This window comes from Lemur catta, chromosome 20 (assembly GCF_020740605.2).
Source record: "Lemur catta isolate mLemCat1 chromosome 20, mLemCat1.pri, whole genome shotgun sequence".
NCBI lineage: Eukaryota > Metazoa > Chordata > Mammalia > Primates > Lemuridae > Lemur > Lemur catta.
In genome coordinates, this window is record NC_059147.1 from 23816015 (window position 1) to 23835359 (window position 19345).

At 49.1% G+C, this 19345-nt stretch overlaps 1 protein-coding gene and 1 long non-coding RNA gene across 3 annotated transcripts in view; one reads left to right on the plus strand and one right to left on the minus strand.

Annotated features, from left to right (window-relative positions):
• Positions 1 to 709: 709 nt before the first annotated feature.
• Positions 710 to 2722, minus strand: LOC123625240 (probable ATP-dependent RNA helicase DDX28). Its single transcript, XM_045533570.1, has one exon. The coding sequence runs from the start codon at positions 2703 to 2705 to the stop codon at positions 999 to 1001; it is 1707 nt and encodes a 568-aa protein (XP_045389526.1). The 5' UTR covers positions 2706 to 2722; the 3' UTR covers positions 710 to 998.
• Positions 2723 to 2768: 46 nt separating this feature from the next.
• LOC123625244 overlaps positions 2769 to 19345 on the plus strand; it is a 32180-nt gene continuing 15603 nt past the window's right edge. For both annotated transcript variants that reach the window (XR_006730435.1, XR_006730434.1), the window contains exons 1-4: positions 2769 to 2851; positions 8296 to 8428; positions 13100 to 13191; positions 14586 to 14646. This is a non-coding gene — a long non-coding RNA (uncharacterized LOC123625244). The remainder of the gene's footprint in view (positions 2852 to 8295; positions 8429 to 13099; positions 13192 to 14585; positions 14647 to 19345) is intronic.

Below are 19345 nucleotides of genomic sequence, written 5' to 3' on the forward strand. Positions count from 1 at the left end.
TCAACAGTTGGAGAGGCAGAGATTTAGATGGACTAGGGGACTAGATGGACTTGGAGGTGCGTCTGAAGAGCAAGTGAGTCTGGACACATGGAAAGGAGAGGGCAGACATTCCTGCTGGGGAGAATAAAAGCAAAGACAAGCTCTTCTAGACCTTGTTCTGCCTCAAATGTAAATTCACAGGAGCTTCTTTTTTTAATAAGTGAGGACTCCAAAAATCCAAGAGGTTGGGGCCTGGCCAAGGACACACAGGTAGTAGAGAGGCATTCTGCCCAACAGTAGGGCTTCATGTGGGGCTCCAGATTTATAGCTCATAGAATGCAAGCATAAGGTCACAATATTTAAAGATGATGATCGGCCGGGGGCGGTGGCTCACGCCTGTAATCCTAGCACTCTGGGAGGCCGAGGCGGGTGGATCGTTTGAGCTCAGGAGTTCGAGACCAACCTGAGCAAGAGTGAGACCCCATCTCTACCAAAAAAATAGAAAGAAATTATCTGGACAACTAAAAATATATAGAAAAAACTAGCCGGGCATGGTGGTGCATGCCTGTAGTCCCAGCTACTCAGGAGGCTGAGGCAGGATTGCTTGAGCCCAGGAGTTTGAGTTGCTACAAGCTAGGCTGACACCATGGCACTTAGCCCAGGCAACACAGTGAGACTCTGTCTCAAAAAAATAAAAATAAAAAAAAAAATACAAAAAAATAAAGGTGATGATCACTGGGAGGGATGTTATAGGTGCTCCAGTGTAAAGTGAGAGTCTCAAATGACTACACAAGATGCGAATAATGAGCCATCGGTAATTATTCTTAGTGGAGACACATAAAAACATAATTGGAAATTATGACATGATACAAAGTCAAAATCCAGTGTACTTTTGATGTGTCATGTGAAAGACTACAGAGAGCCATCCTCAGTAGCTTACATGTCCTAGTCATATACCAGCTCATCTGGCCCTCATGGAGGTGACAGGGCAGCCCAGAGCCCTCAACTGAGAAGTGTGCTTACATGCCCAGGACACTGGGAAAGACCCTTGTTCTGGCAGCACTTTTAAGCCAGCTAAAATCAGCTTTGCTCAGAGAGGCAACAGCTCTCACTGAGGTTGCTAGTCCCGGAAGGCTTCTCCTTCGGCGAGCTGCCAGCTCAATCTTCTGAACCAGGCTCACATCCCAGGGATGGGTTACAAAGCTGATGATAGTGCCTGGAACCTCACTCCCCACACGGCCCACCCTCCCTGCTCTGTGGATGTAATCTTGCAAGGTGAGGGGGAAATCATAATTGACAACCAGCTCCACATGGATGCTGTCCAGGCCCCGAGAGGCTATGTCTGTGCAGAGAAGTACGTCTCGGGAGCCCTTCTGGAAGCTCCGGAAGATGCCTGCCCTCACTGAGGCTGGCATTTGCCCCTGCAGCCTTAAGTGTTGGATTTTGTGGTCATCCAGAATATATCCCAGCCAGTTCACAGTGCTAGAGCTATTACAGGACACCAGGACAGCTCCTGAAGGCCCAGTCGTGTCTGCTTTGTCATGATGCTTGAGGATCTGCACCAACTCAGTCACTTTCTCTGCTCCCTTCAACCTCATAAATGTCTGTCTGACATGAGGCATGATACAGTGGAGCTTGGAGCTGGTGATGGTGGTGAGAGAGTCTGGGCTGGCAACCTTACTCAGCAACTGGCCTACACCTTCGGGAAATGTGGCTCCCACCAGCACTAACTGAGCTTTGGGATCGAAAGGGTCTTCCAAGTCAGCTGGGCCTTCTGCTACATGGCTCTTCTCTAAGATGTAGTCCACCAGTTCCAGGAATCTTTCATCCAGCAGCGTGTCTGCCTCATCCAACACCAAGAAGGAGAGCCCCTCCAGGCTGATCAGTTGACCTTTCAGGGCCTTCCACAGAGCCCCGGGAGTGGCTACTAGCACATCTGCTGAAGACTGTTTGGATAGCTGTAGCCTGATCCTACGCATGCCGTGGCCTCCCTTTAGTTCTTGCACCTGCAGGCCCAAGGAGCTGCCCAAGGGCTGGGCCACGGCCCGCACCTGTTCGGCTAATTCTCGGGAAGGCACAAGGACTAGGCCTCGGGGAGCAGGGATACGGCGGGAGTCCAGGCTTGGTCGGCTTGGTCGGCTTGGCCGCCCCACAAGCCGTTGAAGCAGCGGTAGTAGGTAGCTGAGAGTCTTGCCACTGCCGGTTTCCGCGGCGCAGAGGATGTGGCGGCCGCGAAGTAGCGGGGGGATGGTGCTTGACTGCACGGTCGTGGGCCGAACCACTTTGGGCGCGGCCTCTTGGAGTGCGCGCAGCACATGGGGCTCCAGACCCAGGTCCGCGAAGCTGCCCTCCTCGGACGAGAGGTTCCGCAGCGCTGGCGCCTCGCGTTGCGCGCGCTCCATCGAGAAATGGTCCCGACGCGCGCGCCGACTCCTCCAGCCACGCGAGGCGAGCGGCGCGCACTCCCAGCGGCCCAGCGTGAGGCGCGCGGGCTGGTTAAACTCGGGCCGCCGCGCCGAGATCAGCAACGGTCCAGGTCGCACCAGCACCGGCGTCCGGCGGCTCCGCCGCCTGCTCTGCAGCTGTTCCTGCCGCCGCTGTAGAGCCAGCGGAATGCGCACCACCGGCAGGGGCTCGTCGAGACCGCGGACCGCCAGGTCCCGTCGGGGCGCCAGGAGCAATCGAGTCGTGAGCGACAGCAGCCGGAACCGCCGTGCTAGAGCCATACTCGCTATGGTGCAGAAGAGGCTCGCAGCAGTGACGTCACGGACGCGCCGCCGCCTCGCGTACGGTGCCTGGCGCGGCTCAGTAAGACTTGAGGAGCTGGAGAAACGTGAGCAAGGAGGGAAAATCTTCAGAGTTCGGCTGCGAGGTCTGTAGGTTCGTACACCGGTTGGCGACTTCCAGAACTGGGCCAACCTTGAGGAAGGGAGCGCGGTGGAGGCAGGATTGGGGCCGGCGATACAAGGAGGCGGTGGGGCCTTGACCCCCATGGACCAGGAGGGTGGAGTGCTTCTGGCAATGGAGTACCTGGTCCCTGCGATTCTTCTTTGTCGTTTCTCATTGTCCCTGTGATAGCCTGTCCAGTGTTGGGACTCCCCCAGTAAACTCCGAGGGTGCAGTGATGTTTTCCCAGATGTGGTCCCTGCACAAGGTCTGGTAATACGTGTTTTGAGAACTGAATGAATGGTCAGGTCTAGGGGCCCAGACAAGGGTGGAGAGTCAGAGATCTAGGCTCAACCCCGCCACCCCTCTGGCTGACAGCCAAGCGTGCTAGCAGGTGGCCTTCAACTTATTCTCTCTTGCAAGTGAGAGGTAAGGGCTTCAGGCTTTATTTCGAGCAGAGTCATGTTTTCTTCACACTGTTTTCCTTCCTTTTCAGCCAAGGTTAACTCTCCACTTCCTGTTCCCTTCCCAAATACTTATCCTGAATTCACCACTTTTGCAGCCGGCTCACCTCCGCTGACTTCCCAGTGAGATACCTAAGTTGTTTGCATAGTCGTAAGGAGGGTCCTGCTACCCTGTGAAATGATCTGGTGTGTGGCTTATCTCACATAGCCCTGGTCAGGCAGAATATTTTACTTGAATTCAGGTTTTCAGATTGTAATTTAAAAGAAAAGAATTACACTATTCGTATCTCTTGAAGAGAACTGGAAGATGGGTGTCTGATCTTCTCTGCAGTTTGCCATGCTTGGCGTGGGAGATAAGGTAAATGTTTATGGATTAACTACCTGGGCGGTTCTTAACATCTGGAGACAGGGTTTTAGTTCATCAAATACCATTATAAAGATTACGAACTTTTAAAAGTACCATTGTGATACATGAGTAGACTTTTTGGAGGGTTACCAGTTAAACCAGTGGAGGAGAGAGTTTTTAGTAGTGATCAGTGAACAGTCATTGGATAGAGTAGTGGTTCTCAGGTGAGGGTGATTTAGCTCCTTCTTTTCTCACCACCCCCCCTACACATTTGACAATGGCTGGAGACATTTTTAGTTGTCATATATGGGGAAGTGTTACTGGAAGCCGGTCAACATCATACAATGCTCAGGACAGCCCCCCACAACAAAGAAACCAAACTTGAGGGAGGGCAAGGCACTTTCAGTGCACGTTGGCTGTGCTAGAGGTCTTGTGTGGCCGGCGCATGAAGGGAATCATAGCTTTTGTTGAACTTGGCCTGTTAACTTCTTTTTATGAGAAACACTAAGCGCCTACCTTATGCCAGGTTGTGTGCTCCGTGAGGAGGATCTGGTGGTGAACAAGGCACAGTGCTTGCCGTCACCTTGTGGTGAAGGAAGCTAATTGACAGACAGTTACTCTTGTACTTTCCATGCCAGGACAGGAGTGAGCTCAGAGACAGTGCCTTTACCCTGTGTTTGGGAGATGTGGGTGAGAGAAGGCTCCCTGGAAGAGTTGACATCTGTGAGGTGGAGGAAGAGGGATGTGGCTCCTAGGCAGGGGCAGCCTGTTCAGAGAGTCTGTACTGAGACAGCAGCCCAGGCTGGGGAAGTAGAAATAAATTTAGACTATCTGAAGCTTCCCGTGGAGGAGTTAAGAGGGCAGGAGGCAAGTGATGAAAGATGAGGCTTTCATCTCTGAATGCAGGTTAGGGAGCCGACCTTATTTGCAATGTGAAAGAGCGTAGACGTATTCTAAGGACAGTGGGAAAGGCTTTCAGGAGTGGAAATATCACATCCTGATTTGTGTGTAGAAAGCCCCCTCTTGCTGCTGGAAGGAGCATGGATGGGCGTGATGAGCCTGGAGGCAGAGAGAGGCTGGTTTGGAGACTGTTGTCCTGGTTCGGCTGATGGATGACGGCAGGGGTAGAGCGGAGAAACTCCTTGAGGTCAAGAGCTTAGTTCTTTGCATTCCTTTCAGCTCACACACTGCTTTGATCGTAAAAGAGCTAGTAGATGTTTGTTGATAGGATGGTAGACATCGGAGTGTGTTGACAGTGTGAAGGCGTGATGATGGGAGCAGTTCATACTTATTAAGCCCTTACTGTGTGCTGGGAACTGTTGTACATCATGGAATTTACTCTTCACGGCGCCTGACATAGGTTCTCCTGGAGCCTCATATTCCAGAAGGAGAAGCTGAGGCTCAGCTGGGTTAATTAAGCTGCCCAGGCAACAGCTGGGTTTCCAGTGAAAGTCTGTCTGATTCCAGAGCTGAGGGTCTTAACCATGAAATACTATATCGCCTCTTTCTCTTACAAATATAGTAGATGATTTTAGTTTTTTCTCATTCACACATGTTTTGAGGGAACTAGGATAATTCTGTAAGTATTTATTCCTAACTGACTTTCATTGTAACTGTAAATTTGCATTTTAAAGTCATGGCTTTTTAAGCAGGGTGTGCGTTTGTGGGGAAATTGACATGGAAGGGAATGATAAAGTTTTTTCCACTCACTGTTTTCCCTGAATAGTGTCATGTTTAATCTGAAAGCATTATAATTAATGGGACTGTGATAGTTGTAGATACCAGGATGAAATGAATTTTGTCAGACTCAGACAAAAATAGGGCTTAAAGGCATGTAGGAGAGGGGGCTCGTGCTTCCATGTCTGAGATAACTGTTTTCAAGGAATTTCTACAAACTCCTAAGAAATCCCGTCACATCTTTCACAAATCTCCTGCTTAGCACAGCTTGCAGGTTTTGCACATATGAGTTTATTTCTATGACAAAGTTTATTGCTAGACATTCTTCTGGACTGCAGTAATTCAGATAATACACTCTCAAAAGGATACGTGTCCAGTAACACCATCTCTTCCCATGAGCCAAGCCCAACTGTGGCCTTGAACCTCTGGAACCAATGAACTCTAAGCATCTTACATGAACCTCCTCCATGTGCCAATAAAAGCTTCCCCTTCCCCTTCCCTCGCCAGATGCACATGTGGTTTGCCATTCCCGCATCCTGGGTTATAATCCTGTTTTTTGTTCTTGAATACACTCAGCACATTTGGAGATATTTTTCTGTGGTGTCTTTCTTTTTTGGGAGTTGACAGGACATTGTGTCCCTGTAACTGAAGTTAACGTTACTGTCTAGGAAAGACATTGGGAGTAACAGAGGACACCTGCCCTTAAAGGGAACAGCACTGAGGATGAGTGACTCAAATGACAATCTGGGTGTGACCTCAGGGAGGGGTGAGTGGCTGTAGCAGTTCCTGGGAAAGGCATGGGGGCTGTCTAGTTCTTCTGAGAGGAGACTTCTTGGAGGCAGGACACGTCAGGCACCTCTGACAGTGTGGCAGAGGGAGTTCCCAGGCCAAACACCCTACGAGAGGGTGTCCTCTCAGCCACCAGAGAGGTGAGTGTTCAGTCACACCTCACAACACAGCCAGTCAAGGCCAGGCACTGGACTCAGTGCTAGAAACCTGGCAGTGAACTCAGCAGCTGTGCTCCCGTCCTGTGGAGCTTGTTGTCTTGGTGGTCTAGAAGGGGAGCTGGGGTTGAACAAGAAACCCCACCAGTCAGTGTGGACACGTGGATTGTAACTGAGCCATAGTAAAGTACAGGGTGTTGGAAGGGAACGTGTGACCAGGGGCCCGAAGTTGATTATATTAATAGAGACGCAGCTTCACAAAGGGGGCATTAAAGGACAAGGGGGCCTTCAAGGACAAGGAGACCCTAGTGTAGGTGTGCGTGAGTGAGTCTGGGAAGGTGTTGCAGACAGAGAACTGCAAGTGGGCAGGCCCCAGGACGGCAGACAGCTTGGTGTGGGAGACTGTAAAAGGCGGCCAGGGTGGCCAGAGCGGAGAGAGGGAGGCGGAGGGGTGCAAGGTGGGGCTGAGGGTGGGTGGGGACTGATCCTGCAGAGCTCTGTGGCCATTGGAAGGGTTTGGGGATTTGTCCTAAACCCAGTGGAAGCCACTGAAGGGTATAAACGGGACAGCGGTATCAGAGCTGCCTTTCTAAGGTGCCATGCTGGCTCTTGCGAAGAGAGGGATGTGAGGGGGCGAGGGTAGATGTGGGGAGTGCTGAGGTCCTGGCAAGAGGTGTGCACAGTTCTCAGCTTTCAGATGTTAAAAAGAAAAAAAAAAAAAGAAAAAGAAAAAAGAGGTCAGCTCGAGGTGTCTTGGTGCGAGGCAGTGGGGGTGGAGATGGAGCAAAGCAGGTGGGTTAGAGTTTAGGTTTGAAGGTTATTTCAATGGGAATTCGTGATGGACTGGGTGTGGGGAGTGTGGGTTAAGGGTAACTGGGCGAATGGAGGTGCTATAAGTGAAATGGGAGAGAGGTTCCCCCCATGTGTTGAAGGGTTAACACCCACACTTTAGACCTTGGATCAGAGATTATTTCTCAAGAGAATCTGTCCTCACCCCTCACCAGTCCCTTCCCTGCCGAGATGAGCTCTCATAGCCTCACACACCTGCTCCTTCGTAGCGCCGTGCACAGTTGTACTGTCACACACGGCTGTAAGTTCCTCTCATACAGCCCTGTCTTCTACTGTATCATTTTTCCCCCTCACAGTTCTATGTGTAGTGCCAGCCACAGTACCTGGCCTATGTTGAATCAATAAATGACAGAGAAGGAGGCTTGGGAGGGAAGATTAAGACTTAATTTTGGATGTATTTAGTATAAGATCCCCACGAGACATCCAGGGTGGGGTGTGTCATGCGCAGTTGGAATGAGATAGAGATACCTTTGGAGATCACCAGCCAATAGCCAATATTTTAATCAATGGGAGTACATAAATTTTCGAGGGAGAATGTGTGGAATTAGAAGGGGAAAGGGCCCAAGACTAAGGAGGAATTTCCACATGTGAGTAGAGGAGATGAAACTAGCAAAGGAGACTTTTCAGGAGGGGACAGAGGTGGGAGGAAAACCAGGAGTGTGGGGTCAGGGGAGCTCAGGAAGGCTCAGCCATGTCACACGCTGTTAGTGAAATTACTGGCTCCTTGTGCAGGGCCAGTTAGGATGGAAAGGGGCTCCTGGCTCAGGAAGGCTTAGGCAGGTGGCTGAGCTTGTATCTCCAGTGGTGGAATGTGGAGGTCACTGCAGAAGAGGCTTCAGGTGTTTCAGGAAGCTCAGCGTTTGCCCTTTCTGCAGAGTGGCTCAGCGAACAACCTTCCTGCAGGCCAACCTCCTGGGGCGATGTTGCACACGCTGAATTTTGGGGCCAGGGCAACCCAGGTCTTTCTCTCCCTTCTCCACAGCACGGCGTGTCTTGGGAGCCCGGCGTTTGTTGGTAGGCGGGCTGGGGACTCTGGAGGCTGGCTTCTCTTCTTTGGCTTTTGCTGGTGTGGCCAAAGGAACATCCCCAAGGAGCACAGGCCGAATTTGGGGGCCAGGGCAACCCAGGTCTTTCTCTCTCTCCTGCACAGGCTGGCGTGTCTTGGGATCCTGGCGTTTGTTGGTAGGCGCGATGGGGGTGCTAGGAGTTGGCTTCTCTGCTTCCGCCTTTGCTGGTGTGGCCAAAGAAACATCCCCAAAGAGCCGGTAGCCGCCAGCAAGGCAGTAAGTCTCCCCATGCCAGCCCACCTGGGTTTCTCCACGCCCTCGGTACAGGAGGTGGTAGTAGCCATGCAGAGGCGGGCAAGCGGGAGGCAGTGGTGCTGGAAAGGAAAGCAGAACTGATCAGGCACGTCTGCTGTGTACACTGTGCTGCCAGGATGTCCCCTCACATCTCTCCCTGCACCTGGCTGAAGCCCTCTCATCTGCTTGGTATCCCAAACACAACCTTAGTCTGTCACCCCTATGGGTCCCCTAGAGACGGGACACTGGCTGCAAAAGCAATTCCCTGGAGCCTGTGGCAGCAGCAGACCAGGATGTCCTCCCCGTTCCCGGAGAGAACAGTAGAACCTCAAAATAATTGCAGCCGGGACCCCCTCGGTCTCTCCCTTCCACAACCGAGGAAACATTCTTATGGTCTGTCACTGCTGAGGATTTCATGGAAGTGGTTTTCATGTTTTGGATAAATGGTCTAATATAAATCGGGGAAGAACCCCTCCCACCTCGGCAGCTCCTCTTGGGCCTCATTCATACAGCCTGTTTCACCCACGCTGAACTCTAGCCCTCGGATACCTTGATCTAGATTTTCTAACACTTTCTGAAGGCCAAATGCTGAAGCAGAGTGACCAGGAGGGTCAGAGCCAGACTCTGGGTACCATGTCTAGTCTCAAGAAGCCTTGTCACATCCACCCAACCTCCTGGGATACCACTTCCTCAGGCCTCTAGTCTCAGCAGTGCTCAGTCACTCTCCTTGGCTCTCCCTTCTTCCCAGCTAAGTGATGTCGTCCTTGTCCCCAGGGCTGGGACTGGGATGTGTCTTCAGGACAGCACAGCAAAGGTGCCTGGGTCTGGGGGCAGGTTCATGAGCGTCCCTCAACAGCTCTGCCTCAAACTGCTTCATTTGTCACTTGCCCACAAAACCACATTTGGCTTTTGCTAAGAGGCCAGTCAGGAAAGGGTCTGACTGGAAGCATCTTGTGTTCAAAAGGGAAGGCTCAATTTGAAAAGATGAGAACCTTTAGGAACACTTGCTCTGTCGGAGCTGGCATTTCGCTTGCCCTCAGCAGTGAGCAGGAACACTGGGTCCCTGAGGGGGCCCCAGGCCACTGGTAGTACACGTGGCTAGGGAAGTTCTGGAGGGGTGGGCAAGCCCAAAAGTGGCAGCTAGGTGAGGTTGTGTGCACACCAGTGCCTCCCGTACACATGCCCGGCCTTGTCCTACCTGCCATGCAGCCCTCCCAGGGGACAGAGGACAAGTTAGAGTTAATATATAAGATGCGGTCAGACATTCTCTCTCAGGCAACCAAACAGGTTGGTATCTCGAAGAGAAATGGTGGGGCAGTTTCCCCAAGGGTACCACGTTTCCATAGTTACCCTGCCATGGAAACTGAGAAGGCCTGTGAGGTCATCACTGCCCAGTGAGGTCACATAAGCAATCTGTGAGTGGAGGGGCAGGCTTCAGGCCCTTGGAGTTTTGTGGAGGAGAGTAAGGCAGAGGCAGAGAGGAACCCTGCCTGGGCCCTCACATCTGGCCCTTCCCACCCACGCCCTAGTCAAGTAGCCACTTCCTGTGGAGCACACCTGTGGGCTGGCACAGACAGCCCCAGTGACCCCAGAAGGGCAAGAGACACTCAAATTCTGAGATTGGCCAGAGAGGCAAGATGAACCTGAGAGGCAGCTAGCTTGCATGGCCCTGACCCTAAGCATTCAACAGTTGGAGAGGCAGAGATTTAGATGGACTAGGGGATCAGGGTAGGCCCCTTGGAGGTGCGTCTCAAGGGCAAGTGAGATCTGGACACATGGAAAGGAGAGGGCAGACATTCCTGCTGGGGGGAATAAAAGCACAGGGAAGCTCTACTCAACCTTGTTCTGCTCGAAATGTAAATTCATAGAGCCCTCACGTTTTTCCAACTGAGAACTTCAGAAAAACCAAGAGGTTGGGGCCCTGGCCAAGGCGACACAGGCAGTACAGAGGCATTGTCCGTAACAGGTTTCACATGTGGCTCCTGATTTATAAGTGATAGGCGTGCGAGGACAAGGTGTTCATCACGTTTCAAGGTGATGAACACTGGGAGGGACGTTAGAGGTGCTGCAAGGCAAAATGAGGGTCCCAGATGACTTCACACGGATGGTTCTTTCCTTTCTTTTCTGTTTCATTTTGTTTTTGAGACAGGGTCTTGCTCTGTTACCCAGGCTATAGTGCAGTGGCATCATCATAACTCACTGAAACCTCAAACACCTGGGTTCAAGTGATCCTCCCGCTGGGACTACAGGCACAGGCCATCACGCCCAGTTAATCTTTGTAGCTTTTGTAGCCATGGGGTCTCGCTATGCTGGTCAGGCTTCATGAACCTATTTTAACATCAAATTCAAAACAAATTCACAGCAAGATAACAATAGAAAATGACAACGTTATCATTGCACTCCCTTCTGTTCATAAAAGGCAAACAATGACAAGTCCCCTCACCATGACAGGATGAGGTGGCCCAGCAGCAGCCCAGGAGGAGAGCAGGGTGCACACTGTGCAGAGGTGTTACTAAGAGAACATTTGGTCCGACTCACAGGAGGAAATGGACAACTCTGCCCTCAGCCTGCTCAGGCCCACACTGGGAGCAGGCTTTGGTGGCCGAGAACTTCCTGGCAAAGAGGGATAACCTTCATGAGGGGCTCCTTGTTACTGGCTTTGAAGAAGCAAACAGGCTGGTGTGGTGGCTCACGCCTGTAATCCTAGCAATCTGGGAGGCCGAGGTGGGCGGATTGTTTGAGCTCAGGAGTTCCAGACCAGCCTGAGTAAGAGCGAGACCTCGTCTCTACTCAAAATAGAAAGAAATTATATGGACAACTAAAAATATATATATGTATATATATATATATATATATATATATATATATAAAAAGAATTACCTGGGCATGGTGGCGCATGCCTGTAGTCCCAGCTACTCGGGAGGCTGAGGCAGGAGGATCGCTTGAGCCCAGGAGTTTGAGGTTGCTGTGAGCTAGGCTGACGCCACGGCGCTTTGGCCGGGGCAACAGAGTGAGACTTTGTCTCAAAAAAAAAAAAAAAAAAGAATAAAATTATTGGTTGGCAGTCTTTTTCTCTTAGCACTCTGAATGTTGTATTTCATTGCTTTCTGCTCTTCATGATTCTCATGAGAAATCAATTGTTAGTCTTACTAAGCATCCCTGTGCACGATGAGTAGCTTTTCTCGCTGCTTGAAAGATTCTTCCTTGTCTTTGACTTTCAGCAGTTTGATTTTGATGTCTTTTAGCTTTTGAACTACTTTGATGTTACTTTTAGCTTTTGAACTTATTTTAAAATAGTTGATTTAAATAGTCTTTGTCTAATAGGTTAGCAGTTTTTATTGCTTGTTTTTTTAGTGTGTGTATGCACCATAGTGAGACCCCATCTCTTAAAAAAAATCCAAATTTAAAACAAACTAAGAGGTTTGGTCCAACTGCAGTGTTGTTTACAACTAATGGATCACAACCAGTTACAGATTCCTTTGTTCTTTCTCTACTCCCACGGCCTCACTTGACCAGCCTTTAAAAAAAATAAAAAATACATAAAATAAAACAAACTAAGAATGCCCACAGGCTTGCTGACATGGAAATCACCATGTATTATAGCACTGAAGGGGCCCTAGGAGCCTTGGAGTCAGGATGGCTTCAGCTCTGGCCCTGGCTCAGCCTTTTGCTAGATGTGTGACCTTGTGCAAGTCACATGGCCACTCTTTTCCTCACTTCCTTTATCTGTAAAGTGAAAACCTTAATCCTTGCTTTACTTACATCATGGGGTTGGAGCGAAGGTATTCTGCACGCCAGAAGCTCTGTGCAGATGTAACCGATCGTGATGAATTGTGGTTCTGCTTATACTTTTTTTTTTAACCTGAATTTCTAGAGCGAGATGCTTATACTTTTTTGATGAGGCAGATTCTGCTTTGATTAGAGTTCTGGTGAATTCCTTAAGGTTACACACATACACACACACACACACACATATATGAGATCTTAATATAATTCCACTAAAAGTTATGGTTCAATTTTGTCTAATTGTTTTTAAATTTATATTTTCTTTTTTATATTATGAAAAATTCAATATTGTGGATCTATATAACCTAGAAAAAGAAAGTCCTCCATAATCCCACACTTAAAGTGGTAATCACAAAGAGGAGTAATGTATATTTTTCTACACATAGTAAGTAATGTGTGTATATAGAATATGACATGGCCAGGCATGGTGGCTCATGCCTGTAATCCCAGCCCTTTGGGAAGCCTGAGGCGGGAGGATTGCTTGAAGCTAGGAGTTTGAGACCAGCCTGGGCAACATAGCGAGACCCTGTCTGTACAAAAAATTAAAAAGCAGCCAGGCATGGTGGCATGTGCCTGTGGTCCCAGCTACTTGGGTGGCTGAGGTGGTAAGATCACTTGAATCCTGGAGTTCGAGGCAGCAGTGACCTATGATTGTGTCTGTGAATATCCACTACAATCCAGCCTGGGCAACATAGTGAGACCTTGTCTCTGGAAAAAAAAAAAAAAAAAGAATAGCTTACATCTAAGAATCTAAGATGCCTTTTTTTTCCCTTTAAGGTTATACTTTCGCTGTTTTTCTTCAGGGCTTAGGCCAGGTTGAACTTGCATCTTAATTGAGCAGCCCCTTGTGTTTGTGTTTTATTGCAGAAGCACTCAGCACTGTAGACTTTGTCTCCCCTGATGACCGAGTGGTCTTCTGCACCTGCGAAAGAGAACAGAACAGGGTGGTCTTCCAGATGGTAAGAGACCCCACTGCTGAGTACTCTCCTGAGGCCCCTGGGATTTCCCGGCTCATGCCCTGTGCCAGGCCAGTGTTGATGCCAGAGCTACAGTGCACAACGTTGGCTTCCTGAAGGCTCCTTCAATGTTTTCCAAAGATCTGCCCATGAGTGATTATGCTGTTGGAGACAGTTTATGGAAATCAAGCTGTCACAGTCTGTTACTCGCCTCCAGTCTCAAATTTAATTTACTGAATGATAGGCATGATCTGTTTGGCATGACTTTTAGATCTATTTTTTTAATCCCTAGCATTGATTATTCAGAACATGGTCTTTGTTTTTATGTAGTCTGTATATATTGCTCATAGAAAGAAATTAGGTTTTCCCAAAAGTAGTTAAGATTTATATTAGAGTTATAATGACTCCGTAGCTCTTTTCTTTTGGCTTTGGGCATTTCTTGGTGCTTTTTCAGAAATAGCCCCTGGATGTTTAGGTTTTTAAAAAATTGGGTAGACGTGATAAGGCAAATATGACAAAAGGTTAATTTTAGAATCTAAGTGGTGGTCATGGTGGTGTGCAATTAGTCCCAGCTACTCGAGAGGCTGAGGCAGGATCACTTGAAGCCCCCAGGACTTTGAGGTTGCAGTGAGCTATGATCATGCCACTGCCTCAGGCCTGGGTTACAGAATGAGAGTCTGTTTCAAAGAATAAATAAATAAATTAAATTAAATAGTGCTACCAACCTCTGGCATAGGGAAGGGTAAATGAAATAGTGCATGTAATTGTCATTTTTAGAATGTGGCACATAGTGCTTAGTGTTAGCTACTGTTATTATTTACAGTAAGAGTGAGAAGGAACTCAAGCAGGAATTGCTGCTGATCTCAGACCATTCACTATGTATGTACCAGAGGATGGAGCGAAGCCCTTTCTGCATCTGAGCATTGTTTGGAGTAAGCCAACCGTGCAGCCCAGCCAACAGAGGCGGTCCTGTAACTCCCACCAGAAGCGGCGCTCCGGGAAACGGCTCTTGTGCTCATGTCACTATTCTGCATTGACGAATGGCTTTTACTACCTCAATCAAAACTGCAGCCCTGGGATCAAGTTCAGTGTGCCTGCCACTCAGTATTTGAGTTATCTGATACAACTCCAAAGGAGCAAATTTTCTATATCTAGCCCTTTATGGATGTGTGCACACATTATGTCTTTCCTTTGGAGCTCTGCTCAGATGAGGCAGTTGCACATTTTAGGGACAGGTTTCTTTCCCTTTTTCATCTTCTGTCATTGAGGGTTGGTGTGTTTCACAGGGCCAGGGACACGATAGGCTCTTCATGAGCACAGAGCCATCCTTGCCTTTTACTCTACCTTCTTGCCTTAAATTGAATGTTTATTACCTTTTCTCCTTCACTCTTTTCCAGAGAAAATGACGTAGCTGGTATTGATGTCAACATGGGCTGCCCAAAAGAATATTCCACCAAGGTAAACTGATTTCTTTATAGTCCTCACAAAAATCAAATGCAGATTAAAAGAGGCTGCTGAGACATGACAGTGAAGTTTAATGCTTGACTCTGGATTGGATTGTGTGGTAGATGGGAAAATTGCTCCAAAGAATGTTATTAGATGAACTGGCAAAACTAGAATAGAGATCATAGTAGATTAGGTAACATGCTGCATCAATGTAAATGTATGACGTCGATAACTCTTCTGTGGTTATATAATAGAATAGCCCATTCTTAGAAAATACACACTGAAATATTTAGGAGTGAAAGGCTATGATATATATAACTTACTTTCAAGTGGTTTACGAAAATTTTTATACATATATACAGACACACCACACACACGTGTGTATATATATAAAGACACATATACATAAATAAACTGTGTATGTATAGAAGAGAGAGAGAGAGAGCGCACGTGCACATATTGTCATGCCCGAGTAATAAAACAAATGATGCTAAAGTAAGAAGAAAAATAGTGTGAACAGGGTTCTGTATTTTCATGAATAAAACTGAAACATACACTAAAAAAAGTAGAGGATACAACACAAATGTCCCCATTGTCATGTGAGAAGAGATCAGATCAGAGTACTATGGTAGCCCAGAGAAGGGAGTGGAAAGGCGTCCCTTAAAGTCGGGGTTTTATAGGGAAACGTGGTCCTCGTGCAGAGATGTGGGACCCTGTAGGCAGAGGGAGTTGCACAGCAGGGCCTGGAGGCCAACGTGAGGTAGACACAGAGCGGCTGAAGGAGGTCAAGGTGGGAGGATCACTTGAGGCTAGTAGTTTCAAGCCAGCCTGGGCAACATAGTGAGACTGTCCCTGTGTCTTAAAACTAAATTAGCTTGGTGTGGTGGCGTGTGCCTCCTACCTACATGGAAGGGTGAGGCAAGAGGATCATTTGAGCTCAGGAGTTGGAGGCTGCAGTGAGCTATGATCATGCCACTGCACTGTACCCAAAAATAAAATAAAATAAAAAAGTAAAATAAAATAAAATAACATATGAAATAATAATTCTGGCTGTTCCTCAAATGATTAAATGTAGAGTTACTGTGTAACCCAGCAATTCCACGCCTGGGTATTCAGTTGACCCTTAAACAACACAGGGTTTAGGGCCATTGACCTCTATGCAGTAGAAAATCTGCAAATGACTTTTGACTCCCGAAGAACTTCACTACTAATAGCCTAGTGTTGACTGGAAGCCCTGCTCGTAACACAGACAGATGATTAACGCATACTTTGTGTGTTATATGTATTATACGCTGTATTCTTACAATCCAGTAAGCTAGAAGAAAGAATATAGTATTAAGAAAATCATAAGGGGTCAGGCACAGTGGCCTGTAATCCCAGCACTTTGGGAGGCCAAGGCAGGAGGATCACTTGGGGCCAGGAGTTCAAGACCAGCCTGGGCAATATAGTGAGACCTCATCAAAAATAAAAAAATTAGCTGGGTATGGTGGCATGCATCTGTAGTCCCAGCGTAAAAGGCCAATGTGGGAGGATGGCATGAACCCAGGAGTTGGAGGCTGCAGTGAGCTATGATCACACCACTGCTCTCCAGCCTGGGTGACAGAAAGAGACTCTGTCTCTAAAATAATAATAATAGTAGTAAAAGAAAATCATTAGGAAGAGAAAATATATTTACTATTCATTAAGTGGAAGTGGATCATCATAAAGATTTCCATTTTCATCATCTTTGCATTGAGTAGGCTAAGGAGGAGGAAGAGGATGGTGGTTCATCTACTAGTTTTTTCAAATTGCTGCAGATCTTCAAAAAATGTTCCAATTTGGGGTTACCTGTGTGGGGTAGTGACTGGAGTGAGCATGAGGGGCTTCCAGGGGCTCGTAATAGTCTCTTTCTTGGTCCAGGTGCTGACTACATACTGTGTGTTCCCCTTTGTGAGAATTTATTAAGTTCAATATATAAGATGTGTGCACCTTTTTGTACGTGTGTTATGCCTCGATCTAAGTTTTCTAAAAAAGGAAAGACAAAAGCGGTGGGGGAATTTTGGGGAGGAGTGACTCCTGACAGAGCAGTGAGCTACGGAGTGTCTCAAGAGGGACAGGTAACCTCCTAGTTATCCTGCAAAACCCGGCTCACCCCCTTCCAGGGTGCCTGGGAAGGCAGGAGTGATCTGCTGAAGCCTCTCAGTCTGGGGAAAAGGACAGGATTTTATTTGGGGAGAGAAAAGGCTGGGAATTGGAAACTACTACTTGCTTCAAATGTGACCTTCCATCCCCATGTAATGAAGCAACGCTGGCTGCAGAAGAAGGGGCTGAGAGGTCTGCCACGTCAGTACCCCTCAGGTGGTGTCTCTGGGAACTGAGTCACCTGAAAGTCACCAGGAAGTATGTTTGGGAGCCTCAGGGTGTGAAGGGGCTCCTGGAGTTGTCATTGAATCCACATGACACCAACATGTGGACACAGAGGTGGCCAAGCACCCAGCCTGAGTCCTTCCCAGGAGTGCTATCTGCACCTACCGTCTTGGCTTGGTCTTGGCCACACTCCCTCCCACCCAGCCCAGGAACTGGCCTCTAGACCTCCTCAGTGCTGGTCATCTGTGAGTCTGTTAACATGAAAGCCCAGAAGTTTCCTTGATGGCGTCACCCTGACAGACACACAGTCACCCGGGTCTACAGCTGCTGCCTTTGATATCTTTGGAATGCAGAAGGGTAACTCCCCCCATTTTGATACTACTGTACTCAGGCAGGGGTCCCCCGACAGTGGAGTCGCTTGGCCCAGGGTCTCAGGTCAGTGAGAGGATTCTTCCACCTGAGCAGGTGCCCTTTCCTGCTTCCTGTGGGCTGGGAGGTCAGGTCAGGCCCGGCTGTGCCCAGAACTTCCGTTTCTGCTTTCCAGCCTAGGCCCAGCTCTGGGCCAGCTCTGTGCACCAGGCTCCTCCTCTCTCCAGGACCTGGGCCTTGCCCTGTGGTCCAATCTCTGAGGACACCCACTTGTCCTCATGTGTGTGTCACTTGTCAGGCATGTCTACATATGTCTAAAGCCCAGTAGTAGACCAGATCAAGCCCTGGTCACTCCCCCAAAACAGGATGCCAGGTGACCTAGGACAGGAGTCACCTAATGCTACCTGTCAGAATCTCAAATCTGGCCCAGCCAAGACTCTTTCCAGCCCTCTTTACTGTCATCATCATCATCATCACTATCATCATTCTTATTGTACAGATAGGGAAACTTAGAATGTTGAAACTGGGCCAAGGCAATGTAAGTGTGGCTCATTGCCAGTAGGGAAAGGAAAAGGAGGAGAAAGGGCAGGGCCTTTGCTCATGCTGTTCCCTCTATGTGGAATGCCTAAGGCTGGGGTTGGGTGTGTTCCCGTCTTCTCCGCATCTGCCAGGAGGATCTGCTAGGACCTTGTCCCTGTTCGGGGGTCCAGCTGTGCGCGCCTGATCCTGCGGCTCCCCCTGGTGCCCTCACCCTCACTGCTCACAGGAGGAGGCTCCCAGGGCCCACCAGTCCCTACCCTACAGGGCTATGCCTGTCTGAGTCTGGGGCTTGCTCCCTTCAGCTCTGGCCTGCTCATCTGAGTAACCTCTGCTTGTCCTTTAGGGCCTCAGCTTAGATGTCCCTCCTTCCCTCTCCCCCAAGTCTGGGCTGGTCTAGTCTCTGTGTCCTCACAGCCTGTTCCGTCCCCAGGTACACAGTGTATTATTAGGGCCTGTTTACTTGTCAGGTTCTTGACCTGCATGTGGGGACAAACTTCCCTAGTGCAGGGACAGGGATGAGAACAGGAGGCCTTCGGTGCCATGTGAAGAATTTGAACTTGTCCTAAAGCTGATGGGGTCCCTGAGCTTTCTAGCAGGGGGATGACGTGACTCAGAGTCCCTCTGGCTTTGTGACTCTCCTTCCTGCCTAAAATGGACTTCCCAGGGCAGAACCTGTGCCAGTTGCAAATGCTCTTCATGTACCTATTGGCAGCCAGGAAGTCAGTCTGAGGAAGGGGATGTGTAGGACCGGAGCTGCTAGGATGGGATATTGGGGGCAGCAGAAGACACTGGGATGTGCATCAAAATCCAGGTGTTTGAAGGGAACGGGGCATTGATCCTCAAAAAACAAGTGCTTACTCCCACTCTGCAAACCTCTGGCTGCTTTCCACCTCTTCAGCCTGAGTGGGGAGGTCTCTTCTTTTCTGTGTGACAACAGCCTGAGTGATGCACTGGTCCAGACATTCTCTCCCAACCAGTACTCCTGTGTCCTGGTGGGTGTTGTAGGATTGTGCTGAGCTCCCCCAGAAGTTGCCTCCCCCAGCTAGGAAGGGAGGGAGGAGCCTGACGCCAGGGCTGGGAGCTCATGTCCCAGGTCCTAAGGGTCAGGGCTCTAAATGGTGAAGGCCATGTCCAGGGAATGTGGCCCTGCTGGATTCTGCTGTCTTGTGCAGGGGCCAGGACTAGGCAGCAGGGAGCAGGGGACCTCTCCCAGCTCTAGTCTGAGGCCCTAGTCAGGGGCTAAGATATGTTCTTGGCTGGATCCCCTGGTGCTCCAGAACTTCTTCCATTCCAGGTCCCTGCCTTTGGAGTCCACCCTTCTGGCCAGGACAGACTCTGTCTGTGGGAGACTGAGCTTGGCTTTGGCGCCTGAAGGCTCTGGGTTCAAGTCCAGCACCACCCCTCACATACTCTGTGTTTCATGCACTCACCAAACATCCCCTGACTCCAGGGCCTG

Coding starts and splice junctions, on each gene's coding strand:
- LOC123625240 (XM_045533570.1), bottom strand. CDS start 2,705: ATGGCTCTAGCACGGCGGTTCCGGCTGCTGTCGCTCACGACTCGATTG.